This window comes from Botryllus schlosseri, chromosome 5 (assembly GCF_051294905.1).
Source record: "Botryllus schlosseri isolate E-star chromosome 5, Bs_hap1, whole genome shotgun sequence".
Lineage (NCBI taxonomy): Eukaryota > Metazoa > Chordata > Ascidiacea > Stolidobranchia > Styelidae > Botryllus > Botryllus schlosseri.
Genome location: NC_137240.1, coordinates 17,460,901 through 17,488,848, shown reverse-complemented (window position 1 = coordinate 17,488,848; position 27,948 = coordinate 17,460,901). Strand labels below are relative to the sequence as shown.

The window sequence follows — 27,948 nt, the reverse complement described above, 5'->3', positions numbered from 1 at the left end:
CAGATGGCAATATTCTAGAATCTAGAGAAGGAGCCGCAACGCTGCTCTCAGGGCACGTGACGGCAGTCTATCTGTGTCAGCCGTTACCGTAACACAGGCAGGAATTGCTGCTCGCGTCGCGGCATTGTCTCGCTGTGGTTCGCTCACTCTTTCCTTGATGTCTGGTATTACTCAGCTCAGCCTATTCCGTAAGGTAACAGAGTAAGGACTAGATAGCCTGCCAGTGTACTGTTGTTGAGTTGTATTGTAACGCATGCGAAATCACGAAATTCAATGTGATTGCTTCGCTTTACAGAGTGAGGTTGATATCAATTGGACTAGCTACAGCAAAATGAACAACGGTGTTGTAGTGTTGGCTCTGTTTTGTTGCCTTGCCGGCGTTGCACTGTGCGGTGCAAGTCTAGCAACGACGTATTGGAAAGTCACGCAGCCCGTGATAGTTGGCATTGAAATCCATGAAGGACTGTTCGGAATATCCTGCGGTTTATCAGATTGCACAGCGGAAGGTGATGTTGGCAAATTTTGTATGATATTGTAGCTGTCATTGCCTAGTGTTACGGTATTTCGACTCTATTACTTTGTACTGTCATTCAAGCCATTCAAGCCATTCATTCCAGCATATCCGAATTACAATAGCGTTCACTTTTTTCCTTGGGTTTAGACGCTCTGGTAGGTTTTGGAAATGAACCCTGCGCCACTCGCCGCTTTGTAGAGTGACTCAAATGAAATGTGTGCGTGTGCCGGATGTTGTAGATGTAGAGGATCTTAATATGAGTTTTGACGGAAATCGAGATTCGAGACCCCATTTTGAAATAGTATCGAATCGCTGCGGTTGGAACGCAGTAGTTTTTACCGCCCTGAGTGGATCCGAGGAATACTGCAATTCTTCCTCAAGTTTATCCCACCATCGATTTCCTAATCACCTTGGCTGCTGCTAACATTAGTCCAGGGTTTCATGTGTTGTGAAGCCTAATACGCTATGGTTATACGGACATGTGTGACGGTGGCCTGCAAATCAGGAATGTTGCCAAACGACACGTTACCCGTTAGCAATGTTACCAAGGGCCCGTTTATCATGAAGCCAACGAAATTTAGAAAAATATTTGTTTGTGTATTATGTAATAGTACCGAATGCGCAGTAAGTAGTAAATAACGAAATACGACACGCACAGTCGCACACGCTACGTAGTGAAGACAATTACTGTTATTTTTGGATCGCCGATTATTATTCGCCGCCATAACTTATGCCATTGGTGCACATTCGGTGGATGATACTCTTTGTGCTAAAAATTATCGAGACATTCAGATTTCGTGTTGTTGGGAGAAGCCGTTCACACTTTCATTTGGGTGTCTCGTGCCTTGGAGTCGAATTTTATCAAAATACTGCAACCAAGTCTGCGCAGACAGAAGGAGTTCGTATACAATCTGAAAATAGTGCATTGACCTAAAGTGCTCTCTTCCCCCGATTATACGAATTTTCATGTCGGTGACTTCATATTTTGTGATGCGATTGTTGATGTCCTTTCCAATCCTCAACTATAGTTCCTGACGAGTGTCAGCCGAAATTATTCGGTTCCATTTCGATATGAATATACTATACAATTGTATATTGAAATTCTGTACCTCCAAGAAGCTCTTATAATATTGCAATTCGTTCTACTACCGTCGTGTATAATCGACGATTGAAGCCTTACTGCGCTTAAAGATTCAGGAAAACGAGAGCCATTTGAGCAACTATGGAGAATTGACTGTCGCTATCATATTTGTCACATCACAGATACTCGCTGATTTTTCAGTAGTGCGAATAAGTGATCATGAGTTATAAAAAAATATAGAATGTCGGTGTACGCGTACTGGTTCTTTTCGTGATCATAAATATACTGCATAGCGTTATTTTACGCCATACGCAATCCGCCCAGTACAGCAAATAAGAATTCTTCCAATGAACAGCACCATGCTATATCCATAATCCATTACAGAAAAAAACGTGTTGGAGACCAAACCTATATATATGACTCATTTCCTGAACATGGACGTGATACTGTGGTAGCGTTCAGTCTGTGTTTTTCCATTGCCACTATTACCCGTTCTGGTTTGAACAGTGTAATTTTGAATGGTGCGATTGCTGAAAGGATGCGTGTATTGCATACTAGCAGTGCTCACTGCTCGAGATACCGCATATTTATATGATGATAGAATCTTGTGACGTGACTATCCAAAATCCACTTATTTGTCGCCGAATACGTTGTTTAACAGTTGCTAATTGCTGATTGTTTCCGAATGGCTGGCATTTCCAATGACAAAATAGAGTTTCCCCCACTCGACAGCGCGCTATACTCATTTTAATTATTACTAGTCGTAGTAAAAGCAACATCGTGATGCTGTTCTGTTGGCATGGTTGGCGCCTTGGCGGAGCACCACCAAATTAGCGTTATCTATGGCGCAATAAATTCCAGAGACTCGATACAGGATATCAATCGATTGTTAATTACATCGTCGAATCCAATGCCTGTGGAATTGAAATCGATGATTCATAATGACGAACTTCTTTGGACTGCTGCGCCACATTTCATCTTTAGAACACATAGTGGTTCTTTACCTCAACTTCTACCTTTACTGGAGGTGACAAGTAACAAGATCTTTAAAGATCATATAGTCACCGCCAGTTAAATCTTATGTTTGACAAAGCATAAAGCACTTGAATACTTTATTATCAAGCCTATATACATACTGGTTTTAAACGACATTGCGGGTCCTAGGATCTCTATCCTAGCAATACCTTTATTCGCAAGCAGCGATATTGGCAAATATAACGGTTGGTCAATTGAATACAGTTGTAACCCGTTAAATCAGAGGTTTTAACGACGATATAAATTGGCATATTTGGTATGCATCCCTTGTTGTAATCGTAACGTGCTCTGGCGTTAGTCCTGCGTATGCGCTGTGAGAGATACAAAAGATTTAACTGTAAACCAGTGGTTCCCAACGTGGGCGATTTGGCGGTCCAGGGGGCGAAAATGACGAAGGGGGCGATATGGGGGAGAAAATGGATAAAGGGGTAGAAAATAGCGAAGGGGGCGATGACGCGTCAAAACGACTGACCTCTTTTATTTTTTTTAGTCAACCCACGGAAATTTAGTTGCAAAAGTGTTAAATTCGACATTGAGCCGAAAAGTTGACCTTTTTTTAGTCAACCCGCCGGCGATTACGGTTTGTATGCCCATTTTTTGGTACACAAAATTTGGGCGGCGATAATCGGTGTTGAGCTTGAAAAGGGGTCGATGGGTCGAAAAAGGTTGGGAACCACTGCTGTAAAAGATGATGTTGGAATTCGGTCCATTATTAATATATCACCATTCTGGGTTCTCTGGAGACAGGGAGTCTATTGAGTCTGAAGTTATACCGGAAAGCGCATATGGATTCTTTGTGAGCTATCATAATATCCATGCAACCTGCATATCATGGTTTCGCGTTGGTGTTTTCGCTACTGTGATTTTGGTCCATTTATCCATAAAACTATGAATTATGTGTCCACTTTTGTGGCCATTACCGAATATAGCAGCAAACATTATATTCATAGTGCCAAATTTATTCCACTCCAAGTGTTTCGACCAACTCTTATCAAGTGCGAACGGCAGTAAATGAAGTAAACCAAAGTCGAACTATAGAAATAATTTTAACAGTAAATTCATATTTATTGACTCGAAGAACTTTTCGCGTGCCTCTTATCAAGAGCAACCGGCACGATACAGGATGCAGAACAGAGATGGATTCAAAACCAAATGGCGAATTGTGACGCAATAATGAAAATTTATAAATAACATGAATGGAAATTCAACCATAGCAACAATGCGGCGTATATAGCAACAAGCAACTTCAAGAAGTACTGCCCGTGAGAATAACATACAAATGCAATGAGACAATGCAGCAACACAGAATAAAAAATTGTACAGAAATACGGACGAACAGCTAAGCAACAACAACTAGTGTGAGATTTTAAGATTATACAAAAATTCTTTCTGTCGACAAAGGACCGGGTTGTTGAGTTTGATGAAAGTGGATTCCAAAGCTGTTAAATGAAATATGGTTCTACCCTTGGACAAAACTGAAAACATGTCGTCTGAATAGTTTGAGGCGCAAGACGGGTTGTCGATCAAATGCTGGCCAATTGAAGAACTGCATGCCAACACTTGGCTGTACGATTGGGATTTTGATGTGTGTTTCTGTTTACATTGCTGAGTGATATTCTCAGAATCAGGAGACTGCGATGCCGATCTTATCCCCTTAGGAACATGCTGTTTGATACGCTCTAGCAAGCGTTGGGATGTGCGTCCCACGTACCGACTGTCACAGTGGCATTTGTATTCATATATGACCATACTTTGATGAAAAGCAGGCAGCACATCCTTTCGCGTGTTGGGCAAAATTTGTTTCGTTGTATATACAATCCTCGCATTAACAGTGTTGTAACATGATTCAACGCATGATCTGATTGATTTGGTGAATCTATTGGAAACAGAGCCAAGCCAAGGAAGGTGTATGTACACCGGGCATTTGTTAGGGCCGAAAACTGTAGGTTGTCTGAATTTGCGCATTTTCTCCGCAATGGCAGAGTCAGTGATGCTATCGGGATATCCATTTTTGGACAAAATGGATCTAATCCAATTTAATTCTGCGGACAATTTGTCTTTAGAGCAAATCATAAGTGCTCGATGCACAAGGGTAGAGATCAAATTTAATTTACGCTTTTTCGGACAAAAGGAGTTCCACCTAACATAATGACCAGTGAATGTTGGCTTCCGATAAACTGATGTGGTGAATTGATGACCCGTTTTTTCTACCAAAACATCAAGAAACGGTAGGGAACTGTTTTGTTCTTTATCTACTGTGAATTTGAGGGATTGATGCATTGAATTTAACGTATCGATAAAGGCATCACACTGTCGCTCACTTTGAAAAACCACAAACGTATCATCAACGTATCGATAATACATAAGAGGTTTATCAGAGTCCGAAAATAACTTATTCTCGTGGAACCCGACAAAAATATTAGCGAGGGTGGGTCCCAATGGTGAACCCATGGCAATGCCGTCAGATTGCTTATACATCATGTCGTTAAAACTAAATTCAACCGACGACGTTGATATTTCAAGCAACTCCAAGAATATTTCCCGCGGAATTGGAGGAGGTTCAAGCTCACCATTGTAAAGAGTGTCAGCGCAAATATTGAAAGTTTCAGTCAATGGCACATTGGTAAATAAACTAACAATATCGAATGAGCTCATATATACATCATTGGGATCAAGACCAAAATTTCGAATTTTCTCAACAAATGTGAATGAGTCACTCAAGCAATTATTTGAATAAACAGACCGGACGGGTTCGATTATTGCGTTTAGCCATTTTGCTAAACTATGTTGTGCCGAACCAGACATAGAAAGAATTGGACGCAGTGGTGTATTAGCTTTGTGTATTTTCGGCAAGCCATACATACGCGGTCTTTGTGATCCACACGGTCTGATGAATTCATAGACTTCTTTAGGGATAACCTTCTGATTCTTTAGAGCTAGTAGACCATAAACATCGCCTACGAATGTGAAGCGTGAAGAGATATTTTCCGAATTTGAAGTATTACTGGCTCAACTTCCGCATCACAACGCGAATAGCCGAGAGAAGTATTCAAGTTTGAAAGCTAGGTTGAGTGACTTAGCCCACGCATACTGTGGAACTCCTGTTGACGTTGGTGATTTTTTAATGACCAAGGAATGTTGGCAAGCTATTAAATCACTTCGCTCCAACAAGAATATTTATATAACAAAACCGGACAAAGGTAACGGAGTAGTCATTCTCAACAAAGCAGACTATTGTCAAAAGATGGAGAGCATTCTTCAAGATTCCTCCAAGTTCATTTCTCTCGGACCATCGAGTTCGAACGATAACACGAAAAAGAATGAGGGTAAACTACAGCGTCGTCTACTAGCTCTAAAGAATCAGAAGGTTATCCCTAAAGAAGTCTATGAATTCATCAGACCGTGTGGATCACAAAGACCGCGTATGTATGGCTTGCCGAAAATACACAAAGCTAATACACCACTGCGTCCAATTCTTTCTATGTCTGGTTCGGCACAACATAGTTTAGCAAAATGGCTAAACGCAATAATCGAACCCGTCCGGTCTGTTTATTCAAATAATTGCTTGAGTGACTCATTCACATTTGTTGAGAAAATTCGAAATTTTGGTCTTGATCCCAATGATGTATATATGAGCTCATTCGATATTGTTAGTTTATTTACCAATGTGCCATTGACTGAAACTTTCAATATTTGCGCTGACACTCTTTACAATGGTGAGCTTGAACCTCCTCCAATTCCGCGGGAAATATTCTTGGAGTTGCTTGAAATATCAACGTCGTCGGTTGAATTTAGTTTTAACGACATGATGTATAAGCAATCTGACGGCATTGCCATGGGTTCACCATTGGGACCCACCCTCGCTAATATTTTTGTCGGGTTCCACGAGAATAAGTTATTTTCGGACTCTGATAAACCTCTTATGTATTATCGATACGTTGATGATACGTTTGTGGTTTTTCAAAGTGAGCGACAGTGTGATGCCTTTATCGATACGTTAAATTCAATGCATCAATCCCTCAAATTCACAGTAGATAAAGAACAAAACAGTTCCCTACCGTTTCTTGGTGTTTTGGTAGAAAAAACGGGTCATCAATTCACCACATCAGTTTATCGGAAGCCAACATTTACTGGTCATTATGTTAGGTGGAACTCCTTTTGTCCGAAAAAGCGTAAATTAAATTTGATCTCTACCCTTGTGCATCGAGCACTTATGATTTGCTCTAAAGACAAATTGTCCGCAGAATTAAATTGGATTAGATCCATTTTGTCCAAAAATGGATATCCCGATAGCATCACTGACTCTGCCATTGCGGAGAAAATGCGCAAATTCAGACAACCTACAGTTTTCGGCCCTAACAAATGCCCGGTGTACATACACCTTCCTTGGCTTGGCTCTGTTTCCAATAGATTCACCAAATCAATCAGATCATGCGTTGAATCATGTTACAACACTGTTAATGCGAGGATTGTATATACAACGAAACAAATTTTGCCCAACACGCGAAAGGATGTGCTGCCTGCTTTTCATCAAAGTATGGTCATATATGAATACAAATGCCACTGTGACAGTCGGTACGTGGGACGCACATCCCAACGCTTGCTAGAGCGTATCAAACAGCATGTTCCTAAGGGGATAAGATCGGCATCGCAGTCTCCTGATTCTGAGAATATCACTCAGCAATGTAAACAGAAACACACATCAAAATCCCAATCGTACAGCCAAGTGTTGGCATGCAGTTCTTCAATTGGCCAGCATTTGATCGACAACCCGTCTTGCGCCTCAAACTATTCAGACGACATGTTTTCAGTTTTGTCCAAGGGTAGAACCATATTTCATTTAACAGCTTTGGAATCCACTTTCATCAAACTCAACAACCCGGTCCTTTGTCGACAGAAAGAATTTTTGTATAATCCTAAAATCTCACACTAGTTGTTGTTGCTTAGCTGTTCGTCCGTATTTCTGTACAATTTTTTATTCTGTGTTGCTGCATTGTCTCATTGCATTTGTATGTTATTCCTCACGGGCAGTACTTCTTGAAGTTGCTTGTTGCTATATACGCCGCATTGTTGCTATGGTTGAATTTCCATTCATGTTATTTATAAATTTTCATTATTGCGTCACAATTCGCCATTTGGTTTTGAATCTATCTCTGTTCTGCATCCTGTATCGTGCCGGTTGCTCTTGATAAGAGGCACGCGAAAAGTTCTTCGAGTCAATAAATATGAATTTACTGTTAAAAGCCGTGTTCAAGTTTTGTACCACCAATCAGCTATTCAAGTATTTTCGGAAGAGGTACAGTGACTCTCAGATTAAGTTGCTTAATCGGATAGTCAAAGTGAGAGGAAGAATCAGAGCTTTACGAGCATCAATTGACTTCTTGACGAATTGCATCAACATGCGCATTCTACCCAAGTTCATGAAGGCAAGGATTGAAAATTCTCGTGCTAGGCATAATCCGAGGATAGAACGAGCATTTCTTCGTGACGAGATTGAAAAAGACCGTTCAACTTTAATTTACGTACGGAAAATTTGCCGTTCTCTAGATCAGAACGCCAGAGAGTTTTTGTCGATATTTGATCTTATCCGATTTTGCCGCTACCTTGCTATTATTGATGCTCAAAAAGAAAAGCAAAACCAAGTGAAGAATGAACGCAACTTACAATTCTTATTCCAACACCGATTTGGAAAATCTAATGTGGACGATAACTTGATTCATAACCTTTCGGACTATGAGCTCACGAAATCGGAAAAATTTGTGCTTTCGCACGGCTTGGACTTCTGCATGCCGCCTACGAATGTGAAGCGTGAAGAGATATTTTCCGAATTTGAAGTATTACTGGCTCAACTTGCGCATCACAACGCGAATAGCCGAGAGAAGTATTCAAGTTTGAAAGCTAGGTTGAGTGACTTAGCCCACGCATACTGTGGAACTCCTGTTGACGTTGGTGATTTTTTAATGACCAAGGAATGTTGGCAAGCTATTAAATCACTTCGCTCCAACAAGAATATTTATATAACAAAACCGGACAAAGGTAACGGAGTAGTCATTCTCAACAAAGCAGACTATTGCCAAAAGATGGAGAGCATTCTTCAAGATTCCTCCAAGTTCATTTCTCTCGGACCATCGAGTTCGAAGGATAACACGAAAAAGAATGAGGGTAAACTACAGCGTCGTCTACTAGCTCTAAAGAATCAGAAGGTTATCCCTAAAGAAGTCTATGAATTCATCAGACCGTGTGGATCACAAAGACCGCGTATGTATGGCTTGCCGAAAATACACAAAGCTAATACACCACTGCGTCCAATTCTTTCTATGTCTGGTTCGGCACAACATAGTTTAGCAAAATGGCTAAACGCAATAATCGAACCCGTCCGGTCTGTTTATTCAAATAATTGCTTGAGTGACTCATTCACATTTGTTGAGAAAATTCGAAATTTTGGTCTTGATCCCAATGATGTATATATGAGCTCATTCGATATTGTTAGTTTATTTACCAATGTGCCATTGACTGAAACTTTCAATATTTGCGCTGACACTCTTTACAATGGTGAGCTTGAACCTCCTCCAATTCCGCGGGAAATATTCTTGGAGTTGCTTGAAATATCAACGTCGTCGGTTGAATTTAGTTTTAACGACATGATGTATAAGCAATCTCACGGCATTGCCATGGGTTCACCATTGGGACCCACCCTCGCTAATATTTTTGTCGGGTTCCACGAGAATAAGTTATTTTCGGACTCTGATAAACCTCTTATGTATTATCGATACGTTGATGATACGTTTGTGGTTTTTCAAAGTGAGCGACAGTGTGATGCCTTTATCGATACGTTAAATTCAATGCATCAATCCCTCAAATTCACAGTAGATAAAGAACAAAACAGTTCCCTACCGTTTCTTGATGTTTTGGTAGAAAAAACGGGTCATCAATTCACCACATCAGTTTATCGGAAGCCAACATTCACTGGTCATTATGTTAGGTGGAACTCCTTTTGTCCGAAAAAGCGTAAATTAAATTTGATCTCTACCCTTGTGCATCGAGCACTTATGATTTGCTCTAAAGACAAATTGTCCGCAGAATTAAATTGGATTAGATCCATTTTGTCCAAAAATGGATATCCCGATAGCATCACTGACTCTGCCATTGCGGAGAAAATGCGCAAATTCAGACAACCTACAGTTTTCGGCCCTAACAAATGCCCGGTGTACATACACCTTCCTTGGCTTGGCTCTGTTTCCAATAGATTCACCAAATCAATCAGATCATGCGTTGAATCATGTTACAACACTGTTAATGCGAGGATTGTATATACAACGAAACAAATTTTGCCCAACACGCGAAAGGATGTGCTGCCTGCTTTTCATCAAAGTATGGTCATATATGAATACAAATGCCACTGTGACAGTCGGTACGTGGGACGCACATCCCAACGCTTGCTAGAGCGTATCAAACAGCATGTTCCTAAGGGGATAAGATCGGCATCGCAGTCTCCTGATTCTGAGAATATCACTCAGCAATGTAAACAGAAACACACATCAAAATCCCAATCGTACAGCCAAGTGTTGGCATGCAGTTCTTCAATTGGCCAGCATTTGATCGACAACCCGTCTTGCGCCTCAAACTATTCAGACGACATGTTTTCAGTTTTGTCCAAGGGTAGAACCATATTTCATTTAACAGCTTTGGAATCCACTTTCATCAAACTCAACAACCCGGTCCTTTGTCGACAGAAAGAATTTTTGTATAATCTTAAAATCTCACACTAGTTGTTGTTGCTTAGCTGTTCGTCCGTATTTCTGTACAATTTTTTATTCTGTGTTGCTGCATTGTCTCATTGCATTTGTATGTTATTCTCACGGGCAGTACTTCTTGAAGTTGCTTGTTGCTATATACGCCGCATTGTTGCTATGGTTGAATTTCCATTCATGTTATTTATAAATTTTCATTATTGCGTCACAATTCGCCATTTGGTTTTGAATCCATCTCTGTTCTGCATCCTGTATCGTGCCGGTTGCTCTTGATAAGAGGCACGCGAAAAGTTCTTCGAGTCAATAAATATGAATTTACTGTTAAAAGCCGTGTTCAAGTTTTGTACCACCAATCAGCTATTCAAGAAATAATTTTGTTGTTGTGACGGAATAATCACAGGAACACATAGTCGCGAACGGCAATAACAAACGTACAGTTACGGTAAACATAGCGCGGGCCGGATTCAATGCTTCAAATCACCCGCGGGCCTGACCAGTCAACTGATTCCAAAATGTTACCTCGTGCCTCTGCTTTTCACTCAAATACTTCAAGTCGCAATACCAACAATGGAATTGGCAAAATGTGACGATTGTCCGGCTGAATACATGTAAGAACCGATAAAGCAGTGGCGCTAACGACGATATAAGTTGGCATATTTCTACGCTCCCGTTGCTGTAGAAGTAATCTGGCGTTAGCCCATAGCGTATGCGGTGTGAGGAATATATGATAGTCAACTGTAAACGCAGACGTTGGAATTTGAGTTATTATTATTAAGTCGCAAATCGGGTTTCTCTTATGTCCGGGGACCTATGTGGTAGGAAGTGATCGATATTATAGATATTTGAATTATATGTTGGCGTTTTCGCTTCTGCGAATAACTACTTTTTGGTCCATTTTTTCATAATGCTGTGAACTCAGTGTGCCCTTTTGCCCACTCGAATTATAGAGTGTGAAACCACAACGCCGTAGCCTGGTTGTTATAATGTGGCCTAGGAACAATGAACATGCTCGACATTTGCTGAATTGGAGGAATATTCAATAAAAGTATTTTTGCAAAATATTTCCACGTTTATTACAAATGTGGTGGATAATATTTTTCATTCCACTCAGAATTGCTTCGCGGGTCGGATGAAATCGTCTGAAGGGCCGTATATTTGACACCCCAGACATAGACGAAGACGGCTATAAAATAGCCTAGTAAGACCACAACACTCATGAAATAGAAAAATATTACTTGCACATATTGTGCATCTTTCTTTTCAGGAAGTGTCGTCTGCCAGACCTGTGCCTGAACTCAGATGAGTCACAACGAGATTCATTGTCCTGCGCTTTCATACCGACCACACATTGTTTGTCTGCAATATGCATTCCTATCGCCCATATGCGTGCACTGCACGTAAGACGACACCTCGTCTCGGGTCTTCCGTCATTCCATCTTTATCTATGGTTAATGTGTTTCGCATTAATCTCGATATGCCGCCGGTGCAATGATTTCTGCAAATTTTTCTCAGTAGAGGCCAATTTGGTGATATATAGTCTCGAGCTTCACAAATATTTATGCCATACGAACCAATGTTAGAGCTCAGATGCCTATTTTTACGCATGCAAGCCATCGAACATTCTTGAAACCAATCGTCGGGATTCGGGAAACCGTACCGAGTCACCAGAACAAATTACGTAATGTAGCGGTGTACCGACGTTTTGGTGAACGGGTACAATCGCGCAACAACTTGTTTTCGCGGGCCACTTATTGGATACTACCCAGTACATTGGAACTAACGGATTTTCTGGCAGCAACTACCGATTTACAAATCGCGCGAAACCACTTCTTCGCGATTTCGAATCTGATCAAACATATTCAGCGATAATAAATTTGGCGTTACATATTCCCTATATGGCCCTTGCGAACTCCAGTCTTACTCCAACATTTCAAGGGCTAGAATCATCTCGAATACCGATTTATCCGACATTCATTCAGTGATAAGAGATTATGACTTCGTCATTATCAGTTTTTTGCGAACCTCTCAAGGTCAGCCAGTATGTCTAGATAAGGAGGCATCAAATGTGTTAATATTGTATGTTATACATCAGAGGCGGGCAACCTTTCCGGTCGGCAGGCCTGCTATGGGGAAACGAATAACTTGGCTGGCCAAATTACAGATTCGATACATTAATCGCGTATTTATGCACTTATGCAAGGAATAAATCGTATTTAATGCGAATTAAGTTCAAGGCATAGAGACCAAAATCAGACCAAAAGTGATGAATTTATTAACCAAGTGTAGGCTACTTCAATCGCTGTCAAAGTCAATCAGACTTCTGTGGTCGATCAAAGTTGTCAACAAGTTCTTTGAACTGTGACTGCATGTCGGATTTAGAAACCCTTATCAAAGAGTGCTCGAGAACATCAGTTATATTAGAACGCAGCCTTGTCTTATTAATGATCATGGTTGAATCTGATTGCTCGCAAATGTATATAGACCTGAACAGAGCAAGTAGTTTCATGATCGACTTTTTCAGGTTGGCAAACTTGGATTCATTCTGTGACGCAGAAAATATGTTCATATACTTTCAGATTATAAGTTCACTTTCAGTGTAGAAACTCTCTGCGGGCTGCTCAAAATTCCGTCGCGGTCCGTATGCTGCCCTCCCCTGTTATATATGGAATCTCAGCAATTGCTGGCGACATGAGATAACTTCACGATCATATATATATTATATTAGCCCGCATTCTTGCAATATATATGCATATGTATCGTTTTCGTTACCCTAACATACCGCTTGAAATACAATACATGCATATATCTGACTTGCATTTATACTGGTTGCAAGATTCGTTCATTTCACTTCCAAATTGTGAAGTCGCTATTTCCCGTCATTCGCCCAAAACCCATCTCACTCACCAGGATCTATAATCTATAATCTATATATTTATCAGATATAGAGAACTCTATCGCGCGAAGCACTGTCGAAGCAAAAGTAGCTGCCGCTGGTGTGGTTTTATCCGCTCTGTGCTCAGTCATTGCCGGCATCATATTATCGTGCTCCATGTGTAACAAGAGTTCAGGGGGCGCAAAAACTGGAGCGACCTTCTGCATCTTTGCAGGTATAATACTGTCTTATTTTTTTCTATTCTTGCAAACGAAATGGTGAATTATATGATTTGGAAAGAACCACATTCGTGGTTATGAGAAAATTGAGCTAAGTTGATTTCCATGATTGACCTCTGAAAACTAAGACTACTGTAATCCTCTTTGTCACATAAGTATGCCGGGAATTAGCGAGAGCTGTCTAAAATAATACTAAACATGCGTGTTCACTGTACAGGTGTGCTGCCTCATGACCACTTTTGACAACCTCATTTTATAAATTGATTCAAAATATTTCACGCGTTGACGCGTTAAAGTGTTGGGGATTAAAAACTTTTTGATAGGTCTCGCATTTGCCGATTCTACTTCCGCAATTGAAACTATGGCCTTAAATTAATGGAATTTCCGGAGTCGTTTTTGCGCTTGCAACAAATTTAATGATCTCGACAAGTGAATGCGACCCCCTCATATTTATGCTTTGGGGCATTTACTCGCCATTACTTTTGTGACGTCTTATTGTACCTTGGTACGTCACTTCGGTTCACCCGCTAAAAGTGTCTTATAGGCCCAGCCGAATCTTAATCCAGCACTGGTTGTAGGCCTAGCACTCTAGCATATCTGCGAAGTCATGACTAGGGCAAGTTTTTGCAACTTTTGCAACTTTTTTTGCAGATTCCGGCCGCTTCCTAAATACTCGAAAGTTATGTAGAATGCTGTTTTAAGCTGTTTAAAGGAATCTTATAGTGCAACTTTTGCCCATTTTTTTCATGCAACCAACTTACTGGAAATATTTGGTAGTATAATTAAATAAAATGGTCACTGTTTCTGTGAGAATTCTGGTGAAATACACGGCCAAATTTGACTACCGTAAATCAGCACTGAAGTAACGCTCTAACGGGTATTTCGGTAGCTGAGTCGGAAAGTTGACCTTTTTTTTAGTCAACCGACCAAAATGTGGTTATTCAATGCAACTTTTGTGGAAGAATAAATGCAACTTTTTACTGCAACTTTTGTGAAAAATAAATTCCATTTTCCGCGGATTTAACTGTAACAAGAATTTGCCCTAGTCATGACCAACCCGCAAAATTGTCACAAAGCACAATGAAATATAGGTCACTTTTCACATCATCTATACTGCTTACTTGATTCAAAATTGAATCACTCAAAATACTCGATTTTGCGTATAGCTCTCGTCACTACGTCTATGTCAGTCAATATTAGCTAGGTGTCTTCGGTGACGACCAGTAACTGGATTGGAACGCAAGAGTAGGTGATTCCAACTGCGCTCTATTGAAATTGGAGGGTCGCGCAACGTTCCATTGTATATAATGTTTTTTTCTGATGCGGTATCGGCTTCATGAGCTTGTTTCCATTACAGTCGTATTCGTAGCGGTCGGTGTTGCAACGTACATCATTCGCAGCTTGCACCATCGGAATGACATCGTCGGGTTCTTTGAAGATAACCTCGTACCCATCAGCTTCGGGTATAGCCTCTACCTCGCCGCTGCTGCAGGCGGCGCAAACGTGATAGCCACCATTGCTGCGTGCGCAGGGGCGTAATCCCTGGTTTTTGGCGAGGAAATGTGACCCGCCTTACCAACAACATATACATTTCTTTGATAAGTGCATTCACTCTGACTGACAGGGCTTGCGGTGATGTAAACCTTCTCTAACATTTTTCTTGGTGACGTCACAGTGACACGGTGATGCAAGTAAACATCGCTGTGTTTTGAAGCTTGTATGCGTTGATTTGCACTCTTGTGTTCAATTTCATTGTGATAAATAGTTTGCCAAGAATTTGTTACAAGATCCTTGAAAATAGAATTGATCCGTGAAAATTATGTTGCATTTCACTCGCCGATTCGCTGTCACAATATAAAATCTGCACAAACAGTTTTTGGATACGAGTGACACCGCTCTATTGAGAATGAGCACGGCAATATTAGCGCTTAGGGAGCACGGCTCATGTACTAATAGGCTTGTTGAATGTAGTGTTCACTAATAGTGTAATGGAGGTGAACCTGTACACTGATTACTCTGCTCTAATTCTTGTACGTATCTATAGTACGCCAGGGCAGGACTAGATGGCGGAGCGTCCATTTTCTGGTGGGAAAGTATTGGATCCAAGCCCCAGCCAGGTCATGCCGAAAACCTAATCAGTATAACTGGCATACGTGGCTTCCATTCTCGCCGCTCAACATTTCCGAGAGAGCAAGGAGGGGTGGCGTAAGACTTGGCAAGCGGCATATGCACATCATGCACTCAGGGTATGCAACTATCCATACTTGTGTAGCACACAACGTGTGTATCGTTAATCAGTATATATTTCGCGAAAAACATCAATGGCAAAAATATAAAACGTCCTACGTTGCTATTCTCAAATTGTAGCTCTCGACCCCAACTGGGTTAGGGAGAACAATTATCGACCCGTAACATCAGCAGTTTTCGAGCCATCATGGACACAATCGATGAACAATCAATCCATTGTACAATTATACATGAACGTAGTGAATCGATCCTAGGCATGTTTTCGTTATCGCTTGGCTTTTCTTAGGATAACTTGGCTATTACTCTCTGCTACGCCATTAAAATATTTTCTGTGGACCTTTTACTTACCGGTAGTTTCGGGTACATAATAGGTATAGCTTGCAAGAGACCAAGTTGTATTACGCAGTTCGCATAATAGAATTTAGATCAGTGGTTCTCAACCGGTGGCAGAACCGTAACTACACTTCGTCAGGCCCCCTAAAAAAGAACGCTGGTCTTGGGCCCTCCATCGGGTATATAATAAACCAAACTTATGGGGGGCTTCGCCCCCCAGTCCTCCCTCATACTGTACGCTGTTGCCGCTACTTAATATCCACGTTGGGTGACGGTGTAGTGACAGTGAGTAAGCTGGTGTCGCATTTATGCGCTAAGCGCGAAAAATTTCTATAATTCTTGATTGAATCGGTCAATACGATCGGGAATTGTATATATAGCCTATTGCTATCAATTTTTATCCTTTCTCTGCTCACGTAATCAGACTTAGGCTACCGGTAGAGCTGTTCGAGTGAGGTGTGTTGGAAAGGTTAAATAATAATTAAACATCTTCGGTATACTGACTTCGTTACGCGGTGACCTATCTGCTATGTCAAAAGATATTGAAATCTCTCAAACATACTAAACTAAAAGACGAACACGATTTCAAATTGGTATTTTGCTACTGCCAAATAATGTTGCCTCGAGATGGTATTGGTCTTGAGGGGCTCATATCGCCAAGACAGGTACATTCGGCGCCAGCCATTTAGGCGCATAGGGAAAATTAAACATATATGAATATATATCGAAGTTTTCGGTCAGCACAAAGGCAGTCCTTTTCGGCCAAGGTCTTCTCGCTGCTGATCGTTCTGGCACACTTCTCGGAGTCGCGCTACATGGCCTATAAGTTCATATGTCTTGGTGCCTCGTGGCGCGGTAATGGCCGATGCTGAAGTGGTCATTTCTATAAATCATGCGTATGTTTGGTTGGGGGGAGGGTACCCAATAACCAAGATATTTGACAACACGAAATCGCGCCGCGGGGTTTGGGGTGAGTCAGTTACGGTCCTGATGGGGGTACGCGAAACCTCCAAATTTGCAAAATGGTTGATACCCGATTTGTATTTTTTATAATTAGAGAAGTCACGAGACAGTTTCGTTTCATAACGGCTAAAACTTCATAACTCACATAAACAGAAAGACCGTCTGAGATGAAATATTCTGCAGTGTAAACCAATTTACTTGTCAATTGCCTACCGATAAAAACATATTGCTGTTTAGAGATGTTTTGTTGGAGTTTTGAACAAAATGTTTGCAAAAATCCATTTTCTCATTTGGTGTCTGCTATTCCTGAATAACTTCGAGATGAGCTGCAAGATAGAAAGGACCTTGGACATTATATGTTCACGTCTGTTTCTTAATTGTGATGTCATATGTTGCGATCATACCCGAAGGTGTCATCAGAAGAGTTTCGCGTTATTATTACGTTCGCCACCGCCTGTCTTTTGGCACTCGTCCAACGTCTATATCAGACGACGCGGATTTTCAAGACGCGACCACGTATTTCATGATATTCATGTAGCTCTATGCCGTAAGCATGCTATTATAACCTACCGAGGTTAGTAATCTATTGCCAAATAGATTTTTTTTAATATCCACTTTTTAACTTTGGCTAGCATATCGTGTGGTCTTGGTCACATTGTCAATAAGTAATTCGCTGCCGAACGGCAGAATTCAGTCCGATTCGGTAGGCTTATAAAGTCGTTGCGAATTACGATCAGGGCCATGTTTTCAGAATATTATACATGTATATTGCTCCAGCTGTATTATCCTCATACGAAGTTAAAACTCAATGCACGCGTGATACTTGACGCAGCGGCCTGAAGCAGACAAACTATAATGTACCGTACGCCTGTAATTCAGATCTCTTCAGAGCAAATACCACAAACAATTAGGGTATTTCCATTTCCCTGTATGTAAAAGATTATCGCAGCTAAATTACAAATCGTTGCTGACCAGTGACCACACAGCATTATAAACCCTCATTTCATGCCATCTTTTACTGAGATTATCGACTTGGCGAAATCACAAATTAGCGCGTTGATTGCTAAACGTTGTGTTGCGTCTGGAATTACGAGAGTTTACGTGAGTTCAAAGCGCTCTTGCGTGAGCTGGCCGCAAAATGATTTGAAATACCAATTTTTACATTATGCGGTAATTGAATTCGAGAGAGCTCGTTACCGCTGGCGGATATTCCGATTTACCGCATTGTTTTGTAATGTCCCCCAGATTAGTAACTTAAAAAACTTACAGCATAAACACTCACATGAGTGCCGAAATGTCGAAATCACCAAACTCTTCCATCGAGTTAGAGTGCTCGATATTATTGTTCCTTCTGTTTATTTGTGACTGGCTATTCGAATAGACTTCTGAAGGTAGAAAAAACAAGCAATGTATTCATATTGCCAATTGTATTCCACTCGCAGATTGTCTGCCAACTCACCGGAAGCGAACAACGTCACTAAACGCGGTTGACCAAATTCGATATAGAAGAATTTGTCATGATGTAATTATGACAAGCACACACACTCGCCAACGGCATATATAAATGCACATCGTTACGGTATAACTGAGACGAATTTACCGAAAAAATATCCGAATCGCGACCAAACACGACTGCGAAATTCCCTGGCTATAGAGATGATGCTTCTCGCGGTAGAGGATCGGCTGTAGTTAAGTTTTAAAATGGCTCATTTAAAAACCTATGAAAAAGAGAGCGACGAAGAGCAACTCTGAAAAACTGATTGCTACTATCTCGCACGTTTAGTGTGAGGACAGTCGTTCTCGGCCTTTTTGTCTTCACGGACCCCTTTTCGACGGTCACTGACCCCCGTGTGCCCCAAAAGCTTATGTTCTAATTTAGCTCAATTATCGTGCAGCCGTAATCTGTCCGGTTCTAATAATTACCGTAGGCTAGTTATAAATAAAAATATGTGTTCTCTTGAGAATAACATCATACTATCTATTGAATAGTATATTCATGTTGAAATGAACTCGAATATTTTCGCGTGACACTCGTCAGGGCTAATCGCCAGCAAGTAGTAGAGAATTGGAAAGAACATTGTATATCAGCAATCGTATCACAAAATATGACGTCACAAGCATGAAATTCCGAATGAAATGGCGTTCAATGTAATATTTTTAGGTGGTACACGAACTCCGAACTACTTTTGTTTGAAGAGTTTTGGTTGGTGTATTTTGATAAAAGTCGACTCCAAGGCACACAAACAGAAGTGTGAACGGCACCTCCCGACAACGCGGAATCAGTCGTGTCGGTAATTATTCGCACAGATCGGATTATCCAACAGATGTTAGCCGATGGCAGAATTTATGGCCTTTGATCGCTCAGCATCAAGCTTGAGCGGATGAGTTAAGGGGGAGCTTTTCACCGAGCGTGATGCACGTGTTCTGATAATACTGGGGACATTCTGGTTTATGCGTTCCTGCAAACGGTTTGACGTTCTTCCCACGTAGCCACAATCACAGTGGTACTTATATTCGTACACTGCATTACTTTGTTGAGGTGCAGGAAGCACGTCTTTGCATGTTGAAGGCAGCAGTTGTGTAGTCGTGAAAATCACACAATGAAAAAATGCATTCGATAACCAATATATTATTGTGTCGGGATAAATTCGTATTTTTGTGTTGTGACTTGTGGCTCTATTAAAACTAAGATATTTGATATGCGGCTCGCGCATGAAGCAGGTCTGCCCGCCCCTGGTCTATAGCCTTCAGTTACTTTCGCACAAAATAATGTTTACTAGGGATGGTGTGAAAGTGAGGTTCACGTTCGCGTTCTGTGTGCGAACCTCAGAAATTTAGAGGTTCACGTTCACAAACGAACCTTGATAGGTTCTGCACTGTGAATCTTTTTCATATAATATGAATTTCCACGTCATTATAACATCTTTGGTTGAAATTCTTTCCATTTCAACTGTGGGCCACTCTGTGCATGGCGCTGGCAGCATAAAAAATCAACACTAAACGAGCATGCACCTTGACAATATCAAATATTTTACTTGCTTTGTTACAAAAGTTTGCTCGAAATATCCAGTTTTATGTTAGTGAATGTGTAGGGCAGGGGTCACAGACACACAGCCCACGAACTCAGCGTAAAATGCCGCGTCTATCGGTACCAACCTCAGCTCGATCCGACCACTATTGTAGAGTTTATGGCCAGGACACAATTGCCTATGCCAATTTTAACATGGGCTACTTCGGGACATGAATTTATAGCATTTAGAAAATTCCAGTTAGCGATAATTGAGCTCTCTACCGGACATGTTGGGTAGGTGAGAACTCAGCGTAGGATGCTGCGTCCATCGGTACCCAACTCATCTGTTTAGCTCTAATTATAATTCTCATCTAATTTGGAAACAAGTGAAGCTCTAATTCTGATTCCAATCTGATTTGGAAAAGCTAAACATTTTCTGGTTGTCCAAGTCTGGTTGACGTATCAGGGTTATTATATAGTTGGTATAGGCTCAAAATCCGATATTGTTCGGGCTCGTTATGGCGTGATAGTGAGATAACTGGATAGCGGATACTCAACTCGAAGCATACAATGCTCGATTCGGACTTGAATCACTCAGGCAAACGATTCTTCCCCGTCCCAGTGGCGTAGGAGCATAAGCCGCCCCTGGCTCTCGATGAAAATACCGCCCCAAATGGACTGCAACAGATTTTGAGATAGTTTCATGTTCAAGCAAGCAATAATGTGCTGCGTCTCAGAAGTGGTATATTGCTTGAGAAAGACGCCCACTGTCTCAGCGTTTAAGGCCAAAACTAAAAGACTGAGATGGAGAACAATTATAGTAGGTCAATTTTTCTTAACCTTTTTCCTCCAGCACCCTTTTCAAATATTGCCTAGGTCTGGTGTCCCCCATGCATTGAGGACTCCGGTAAAACAATAGATGAGAGGTAGAAGTCTGGTCGGTGTTTTCGGGCTGGGACTTCACTATTGGACATATTTTACGAGGACCACTTGACTAGATGACCAGCTTATAAAATCTCGTTAATCTTTCTGACGCATATGTGCGTTATCATCAAACCAATATTTAAATTGTTTAATCCATATCCAACTATTATCTCCATGTCTCCATGATTATTAATCAATTAAAGGTTTGCGTCTTGGCTTATAATTCCTATTACAATACGGCCTGCGAATGGATTCAGATGTTGAATTTGGCCCCCGAGCGGAAAGGTTTCCCACCCTGAACTAACATGACGGAAGGGTGTTAAGGGAGAATTTGGGCCTACGTGCATAAAAGTTCGTGCAATTCATTTAATATGAATTATAATAAACCACTGCATTAATGGAGACATGCCGCCAGCATCGTCGCTATAGTATTTCGCGCGGAGAGCGACAACAAATTTCGAGATTTGACAGATGTTGTCGAATGTTAAAATGCAATGAAAACTCAGGGATATATGAAACTATTGTTCTAATATACAATCATATGTCCGTACTACTCGACGCCATTATTCTTCGACGCTCTCTATCGCCCCCTGACCATTTCCGTCCCTTCGAAATCCAAATCGCCCACTGGAGGAACCGCTGTATTAGGAAAACAAAATACCAATAACCGCCTCAAAATTGAACTTTTTGACTTACAATTAAACGTTTAAATGCCGAGGACTTGTTCACCTTCCACATTTTTTTTTGGTCTGCGGGACCAATCACGAAGGGGGTCTGGCCAGTGGCCATGCCATTCCCAAAATCGATTGTAGACACGTGCCAATTGATAAAAATCAAGGCCCTGTCGGAATTAAAAAACACATGCGAATTCTGGCATCAAGAAGCCTTATATTAGTTAGGAACCAAAATTAAAGCCATCAACGCGGGACTGTACACAAACAGCATGCGGCATAATGATAGCCCTGATCAAGAATGGAGAAGAATAGTTGGAGACATCAAGAAAATGAGATGGTCAGCCGAACGATGGATAGACGCCACTTTTAAAAACCTGTACATGAGATGTGCAGAAAGTGTGGAGAAAAAAATCACCATTTGGCCAAACGAAGAAGTTGAAGGTATTGCAAGCAGAAAAGAGAGGACGTAACCAACAAAGATAAGATAATTTATTACAGACTAAATAACAAAGGATATATTTTCTGCAAAGAGAAAAGAAGAAGAAATTTATGGAAAAGAAATGATACAGCGTCTTACAAGTTTTGCGGGAAAGATGAAGACGATATAGAACACGTCTTTACAAAATGTGCGTTCTCGCAAGAAATCCTATGCAAGATGGAAAGCGAGAAGGCGATAAAATTACCGAGAGGAGAAGAACTACTTTACAGTAAATAATAAAAAAAAAAGAACGAACTAATACTTATCACGATATTCAAGCTAGTGATCCTGAGAACAAAACACGATGACAAATTGACGACGATGGATGGAGACAAACGAGACGAGTTGAATGATGATGACGAGCATGGCGATGGAAAGCTGGAAAGAATGATGATTTTGTCTAATTGTGTTTTTGCTTTTTTCACGCAATATTTTAGTAACTTGTATTGAGATTATATTCTGAATAAACTATGGTTAACTGAGGCCAACCACGATAAAAAATGAGCATCGTTTCTATAGACAACGAAACAATTTGATGGGATGAACAGAAAATTCTAAAAAAAGTTTATACAATTTTATATAATAATTAAAAACTTTCTTCTCCTGTAGCAATGCGGCTACTGGTTAGAATTGAACCAAATTTGATGTGCAGGTTTCAATTAGGTAACCTAACAATTTCATCAAGTAGGCAGTAGACTTTGAGAAAAGGGTCATTTTTGAACAGCCCTGCAGTGCAGTCTCATTTTGCCGCCCCTTGCAGCCTGACCCTCCTGCCGCAAAGCTAGAGCCGTCAAGTGACTGCTACCGCCTCGCACCTACTCGCAATTCGGCTATAGGTGATTACGTAATCCGGTTTATTTTAATGTTTCCGACTGACGAATACTCGCACTGTAGCATATGAAATGATAATGCGCACTACGCAAATCCTCACAAGGAGTCGACACTCGACATTTGAAGTTGCTGGTCTGCCTCTTTCAAGGCACGTGATGCGATACCAGTGTGTCAGAAGTTTCCTGCGCAGTGAGCTGATTGCGTAACGAAATTGTCATTTGCAGCCGCCCGCTGGTAACCTCCGCGTCTCGTGCCATTCATGTAATATCCGGTACTCCACAGTCTATTTCGTTGAAGCAGTTGAGTGTGTGTAGTGCCTATCAGCGTAGTGCTGTTACTGTAACGCATACAACGAAATTAACTGTGATCAACTTCAATTCAGCTTTGAATCTTATTCATATCTATTGAGTAACTAACATGAACAACGGGATTGTTGTGTTGGCTCTGCTGTGCTGTCTCGCCGCTGTTGGCTTATATGGCGCCAGTATAGCAACTTCGTACTGGAGCATTTGGACCCTCATTGGTTCTGTGAAGATAAATAAAGGCCTGTTCACAGGATTCTGCGATATATCGGATTGCTCCGCGACAGGTGACGTTAGTTTTTATTACGGGAATTTCGAATACATTAGGGTTAATCATGGTTGCTTGATCCCTCTTCTTGCAAGTTTTACCACACCATGACTTGCCGTGATTATAGGTCATTTACATGATCATTAGTGCAATTTCTTTTTGACGTGCCATCAAAAGGCAAAATTAGGTCAAAATTGTAGTGTTAGGTCAAAAAATGTCAATATTGTAAACAAGGTCAAAAATTTTTTACAACCTGCATTTCGTTTGTATCGTAGATTTTGCATTGTCGGGGACTTTATCATTTGACATTTTACAGCTTGTAACCTTGCCGTAATGATCATAATCATGACGATCGACCCATGTCGTTGATTGAATTTTTGCATGCACTAGATATCGTTAGAAAGGCGGCCCATCTATGGATACAAGTGAAAGTCCAGTTCACATCACCATGTTCATTACAAAATTCTGGAATCCACGCAAATGCGCATGGTTCCGAACATGACCATTGAATCTCGTGCGGTGACGAAGTCACACATTTTCATACTGCACACGGTTTTTAGCGATTTCCCGTTCCTAGTATTTGAATGCCACACAGTTGCCGACACGGCAAAAATCGCGTAGCGGAATTTCCCTCGCCTCAGAAGTATCAGTAATTTTTGCTGGCACCGCGTATTCTTGTCAGCATTATCGCTGGCGGTGCACCATACATGCACAACAGAGACGTTTCTGTCGCAGGAATTGCGTTGGCTAACGCAGTACTGTGAATTTGAGTTACTGCATACACGATGTCAAGTAAGTGTTAGTCACATGGTTGACTCAATATGACTGTCGAGTTTTTATCGATGATGTATAATGACTATATTCTTTGGAATGTTTCCATTTTCTCTGGAATTCTACAGTCGTAGTTCAGATGGATGATGTCCTGGTAATGTAGGAATAGACTATAGCTCACATGCGCGTCATGCCTATTAGTATATGGTACTTTTCTCAATATCTAAAAGTGACATTTGTCGCATGGGTAAGAAAACGAGTAATTAGCACTTCCGCACGTGAACATCTGGCCAAGACATACAAAATCTCAACAATGATCAGACGGAGGATACATTTAGTTAGACAGAGGGAACACAGATTACGTAGCACCGGCTGCATCGAACTCCGAACTCTATAAATGTCAAAATATGTCATAATTACAAAAAGTGGAAGTCCATGGGGCCCTAACTAAAGCATATACTATAGGGTTTCCATTTGTGGCGCAAGTTCCGGACACTCTTAGCGTCTGCTGGCGGCTTCCAAAATAAGTTGTGAACACACCGTCAGTCAATCTGACGTCACACTTGGAAAGCTTTGTCTATCGACCAGATGTGGTTACGAAGTGGTTCAGAAACCGGAGCATGTGATTGTGTGTTTGTAACCAGGACCGAATCATCATTTTTCAGCCCCCGCCCGCTCGAAATAACACTGGTCTTGGGCCTGGCATGGGGTAATAGATGCAACTTTTGAGGGGCTTACTATATGCAAGTGGACCCCATATGCATCTGGTCATTAAATTTTGCGATCGAATTCTCTCAATATTATTGGTTCTTCCACATATTACTGTAAAAATGATATTGGTTATTTCAATTTACGAGAAAAATTGAGACTACTCCACGCCTTGAATTCCGGACATTTAGGCATATTTTAGAATTCCCTGCCGGACGCAGTCTGAACAGTGAAATTCCGGACATGTCAGAGAACATCGTGACGTATGACAACCCTTTCGAAATAATGGATGTTGAAGGGATGGAATTACAAAGAAAGCAGTGTTTTCTTGAGAGAATTGCTATGCTCGAATGGTGCAATGAAATGTGAATTGAATCGGTGTCTTATGTGTCGCTGGTATAATCATTCCCAACTTAGAATACCATTGAACTGACAAGTTTTTTCCTTAAATTTTTACGGAACGCTGTATAAAACTGAATTCAGTCTCTCGCAGTCGTTGAGCTGTCGTGGTGGTTTTGAATGAAACAGCAACAAAATTACATTACCTTCCACGTGCCAGGGATATCTGTTCTCCTGCCAAGCATTCAGTAAAATATAAATTTGTTCTAGAATTACGTACGTGTGTTAGGAAATGCAAATACCCAAATCAACGTCACTCGATCTGCGAATGAGCTCATTGCATGATTTGATGTTCCGCAGACTAGGTTGCTTGAAATGCGCGTCATTACATATCTCGAAATGCACGGCTTAGCGCACCGACACTTCCTTCATTCCATCATTGTATGCGGCTGTAACTTTATCCGTCGTTAATTTCGATACTCTCATGGCATCTGACCATTTTCTATTCGTTGGACTACATTGTGTCGTGAGCAACACACTTGCGTCATGTGACGGTATAGTCTGAACTCTAAAACTAAACAGTCTAAAACTAGCCATGTGTTTTGGAAGAGCAGCTAGAGACTACCTGTAATGATATTTCATGCTTCGGCTAAGAAACACATTGTGTCACATTGAGATCACGAGACGATTCGTTACGTCGCGAATGACCAATGGTCCTTGTTAACTTCACGATTAATCTTCAACGTATGGCCTTTGTTTTGATATGTAATGACGGCGGATCGTCAATGAATCCGCGTTGCATTTATACATTTAATATTTAATTCAATCATATGTTCCCCATTTCCCACTCGCACATCACTTACCACTGTCGTTAATGATTCGCTGTTTTCACTTTCGATCCTTTCTTGCCGGCAATCAATCGCCGACGGCCTATATGTAACACGGTCTATAACAATTATCAGATGTCGAGAACTTCATCAAGAACGGCGATGTGGAATCGAAAGTAGCTGCTGCAGGGGTTATCTTGGCGGCTCTGTGCTCAGTAATTGCCATGATCATTCTTGCGTGTTCCATGTGTAACAAGAGCTCAGGAGGAGCGAAAGCTGGGGCGACTTTCTGCATCTTCGCAGGTATGAGGCTGCCTTATTTCTGGCGTTGGGAATTGAAGCACTATTCGATCCAGTAACATTCCAACCGGAAAAAGTCGACCGTTGGCAGTTGCTACGCGCCGGATTAGCTCAATGTTACATGTACCGTTTTCGGAAATGACGCGGTGTTTCCGCATTAGACTTTTGACAAAATTACATCCCTGTAAGCCGCTTTCTTTACAACCACACTGTATTTGCATTGGTGGAAAACGGGTGTATTCACCAGATTTCCACCGTAATGTAGACTGTAAATCAGGCCATCGGTACTTTCTTGGTACCAAATCTCGCTTTCAAACCCGTTTCATTCGGTAGAAACGAATCAAATATAGAAATAGCCACGAAGATATATCCATGGTATGTATCCCCACTAGCTTATTGTGACTTCTTAGCGTGGTACACAGAAACGCCCCTTCGAGATATACTTCGTAAGAATTGATGTACTTTACTACTGTCACCCTCTGTAATTTGGATGAAGGCAAAATATTACAGGCCTACCAGAAATATACCGTTCACTCCATACGCTTTGGTGTAAATCAGCGGAATACACGATTTTCGTTTACCGTGTATGCCTCTAGAATTCCATTTTTATTTTCATCGTTACCGAAGACCGAACTCGTCCATTTTGGCTCACCACGACGATATACTGTTTAAAAAGATTGAAACTTCATGTCCACGCGATTGAAATGCAGTCTTGACTTGACTCTTGCGTATTCACTCACTTTAATTTATTCATTGTTTTTCCAGTGATATTTATCGCGGCGGGTATTGCAACGTATGCGGTTCGCACCACACGAGAGCAAAACCCCTTAGTCGACATCGTAGCTCCCGTAAGTTTTGGCTACAGCCTCTATCTCGCCGCTGCCGCAGGCGGTGCCAACGTGATCGCAACCATTGCTGCGTGCGCCGGTGCGTAGTTCCAAGGTTTCCGAGATGTTTTGCAAGAATATGAAGATGTGTTCGTGGGACCGAGAGCAGAAGCGTTTTCATCATGTTTTTTTTTCACTTTTGAGCCGCGCGTAGTATGCGGAAAAGTTTTCAAAATGTGCTACGCCGCTGTGTTGGTAAATGTCACATCTCCAAAGTCAGCATACATCGCGAATTTTGGCATTTCGTTACCTTCCCATGTTGTCTGGTGATTAGGCTCTCGTGTGCAGCCTTGAATCAAGTGTAACGATATGCAATATTATTTCTTGTCGATTTCTTCAGTTTTCTTCGTTTCCATAAATCGCTTGCCATGGTATCAGTGTGTGACGAAATTTCTTGGAGAGGGTCTTTCGTTTTTTTCGGCATGCAGTTCCGCTATCACAATATGGAATGCATTGGATATACGAAATGGGACACGGAATGTATAACAGTGAACGTTAACATCAGGAAGACTTTGAGTTACACTAATGAGAAATCATTCATGTTGTGGTACTATTACATTGCCTGAAAATGAGGTCACCGAATATACGGAGCGG

At 41.2% G+C, this 27,948-nt stretch overlaps 4 protein-coding genes across 7 annotated transcripts in view; 3 read left to right on the top strand and 1 right to left on the bottom strand.

Annotated features, from left to right (window-relative positions):
• LOC145439811 (stAR-related lipid transfer protein 5-like) overlaps positions 1-27,948 on the top strand; it is a 304,908-nt gene that overhangs the window by 64,077 nt on the left and 212,883 nt on the right. Inside the window, exons 2-4 of one of the 3 annotated variants that reach the window (XM_080317455.1) lie at positions 296-506; positions 13,321-13,488; positions 14,850-15,364. The exons of the other annotated variants lie outside the window; for them this stretch is intronic. Coding sequence (XP_080173581.1) covers positions 332-506; positions 13,321-13,488; positions 14,850-15,031 — 525 coding nt within the window. The 5' untranslated portion in view covers positions 296-331 and the 3' untranslated portion in view covers positions 15,032-15,364. Of the gene's footprint in view, positions 1-295; positions 507-13,320; positions 13,489-14,849; positions 15,365-27,948 lie in introns of those variants that run through there. 3 annotated transcript variants of the gene reach the window in all.
• LOC145439803 (lysosomal protective protein-like) overlaps positions 1-27,948 on the bottom strand; it is a 199,830-nt gene that overhangs the window by 40,664 nt on the left and 131,218 nt on the right. The window lies entirely within an intron of this gene.
• LOC145439796 (uncharacterized) lies at positions 3,905-13,312 on the top strand. Of its 2 annotated transcripts, none has more exons than XM_080317423.1 (3): positions 3,905-5,213; positions 7,312-11,426; positions 11,493-13,312. In XM_080317423.1, exon 2 carries the CDS (start codon positions 7,856-7,858, stop codon positions 10,397-10,399), a length of 2,544 nt encoding a protein of 847 aa, XP_080173549.1. In that variant the 5' UTR covers positions 3,905-5,213; positions 7,312-7,855; the 3' UTR covers positions 10,400-11,426; positions 11,493-13,312. The 2 variants fall into 2 exon arrangements, with proteins under 2 accessions (XP_080173549.1, XP_080173550.1); XM_080317424.1 differs by having other exon boundaries at positions 3,905-11,426; positions 11,493-11,579; positions 11,646-13,312.
• Positions 11,354-27,728, top strand: LOC145439814 (uncharacterized). Its single transcript, XM_080317458.1, has 4 exons — positions 11,354-11,366; positions 23,335-23,541; positions 26,303-26,470; positions 27,233-27,728. The coding sequence occupies exons 2-4, from the start codon at positions 23,370-23,372 to the stop codon at positions 27,400-27,402; spliced, it is 510 nt and encodes a 169-aa protein (XP_080173584.1). The 5' UTR covers positions 11,354-11,366; positions 23,335-23,369; the 3' UTR covers positions 27,403-27,728.

What these genes read in the sequence shown, in the direction of transcription:
- LOC145439796 (XM_080317423.1), top strand. Translation starts at nt 7,856, where the DNA reads ATGAATTTACTGTTAAAAGCCGTGTTCAAGTTTTGTACCACCAATCAG.
- LOC145439814 (XM_080317458.1), top strand. Translation starts at nt 23,370, where the DNA reads ATGAACAACGGGATTGTTGTGTTGGCTCTGCTGTGCTGTCTCGCCGCT. An exon ending in ATCGGATTGCTCCGCGACAG is followed by an intron (nt 23,542 to 26,302) that starts GTGACGTTAGTT and finishes AACAATTATCAG; the next exon opens with ATGTCGAGAACTTCATCAAG. An exon ending in GACTTTCTGCATCTTCGCAG is followed by an intron (nt 26,471 to 27,232) that starts GTATGAGGCTGC and finishes TTGTTTTTCCAG; the next exon opens with TGATATTTATCGCGGCGGGT.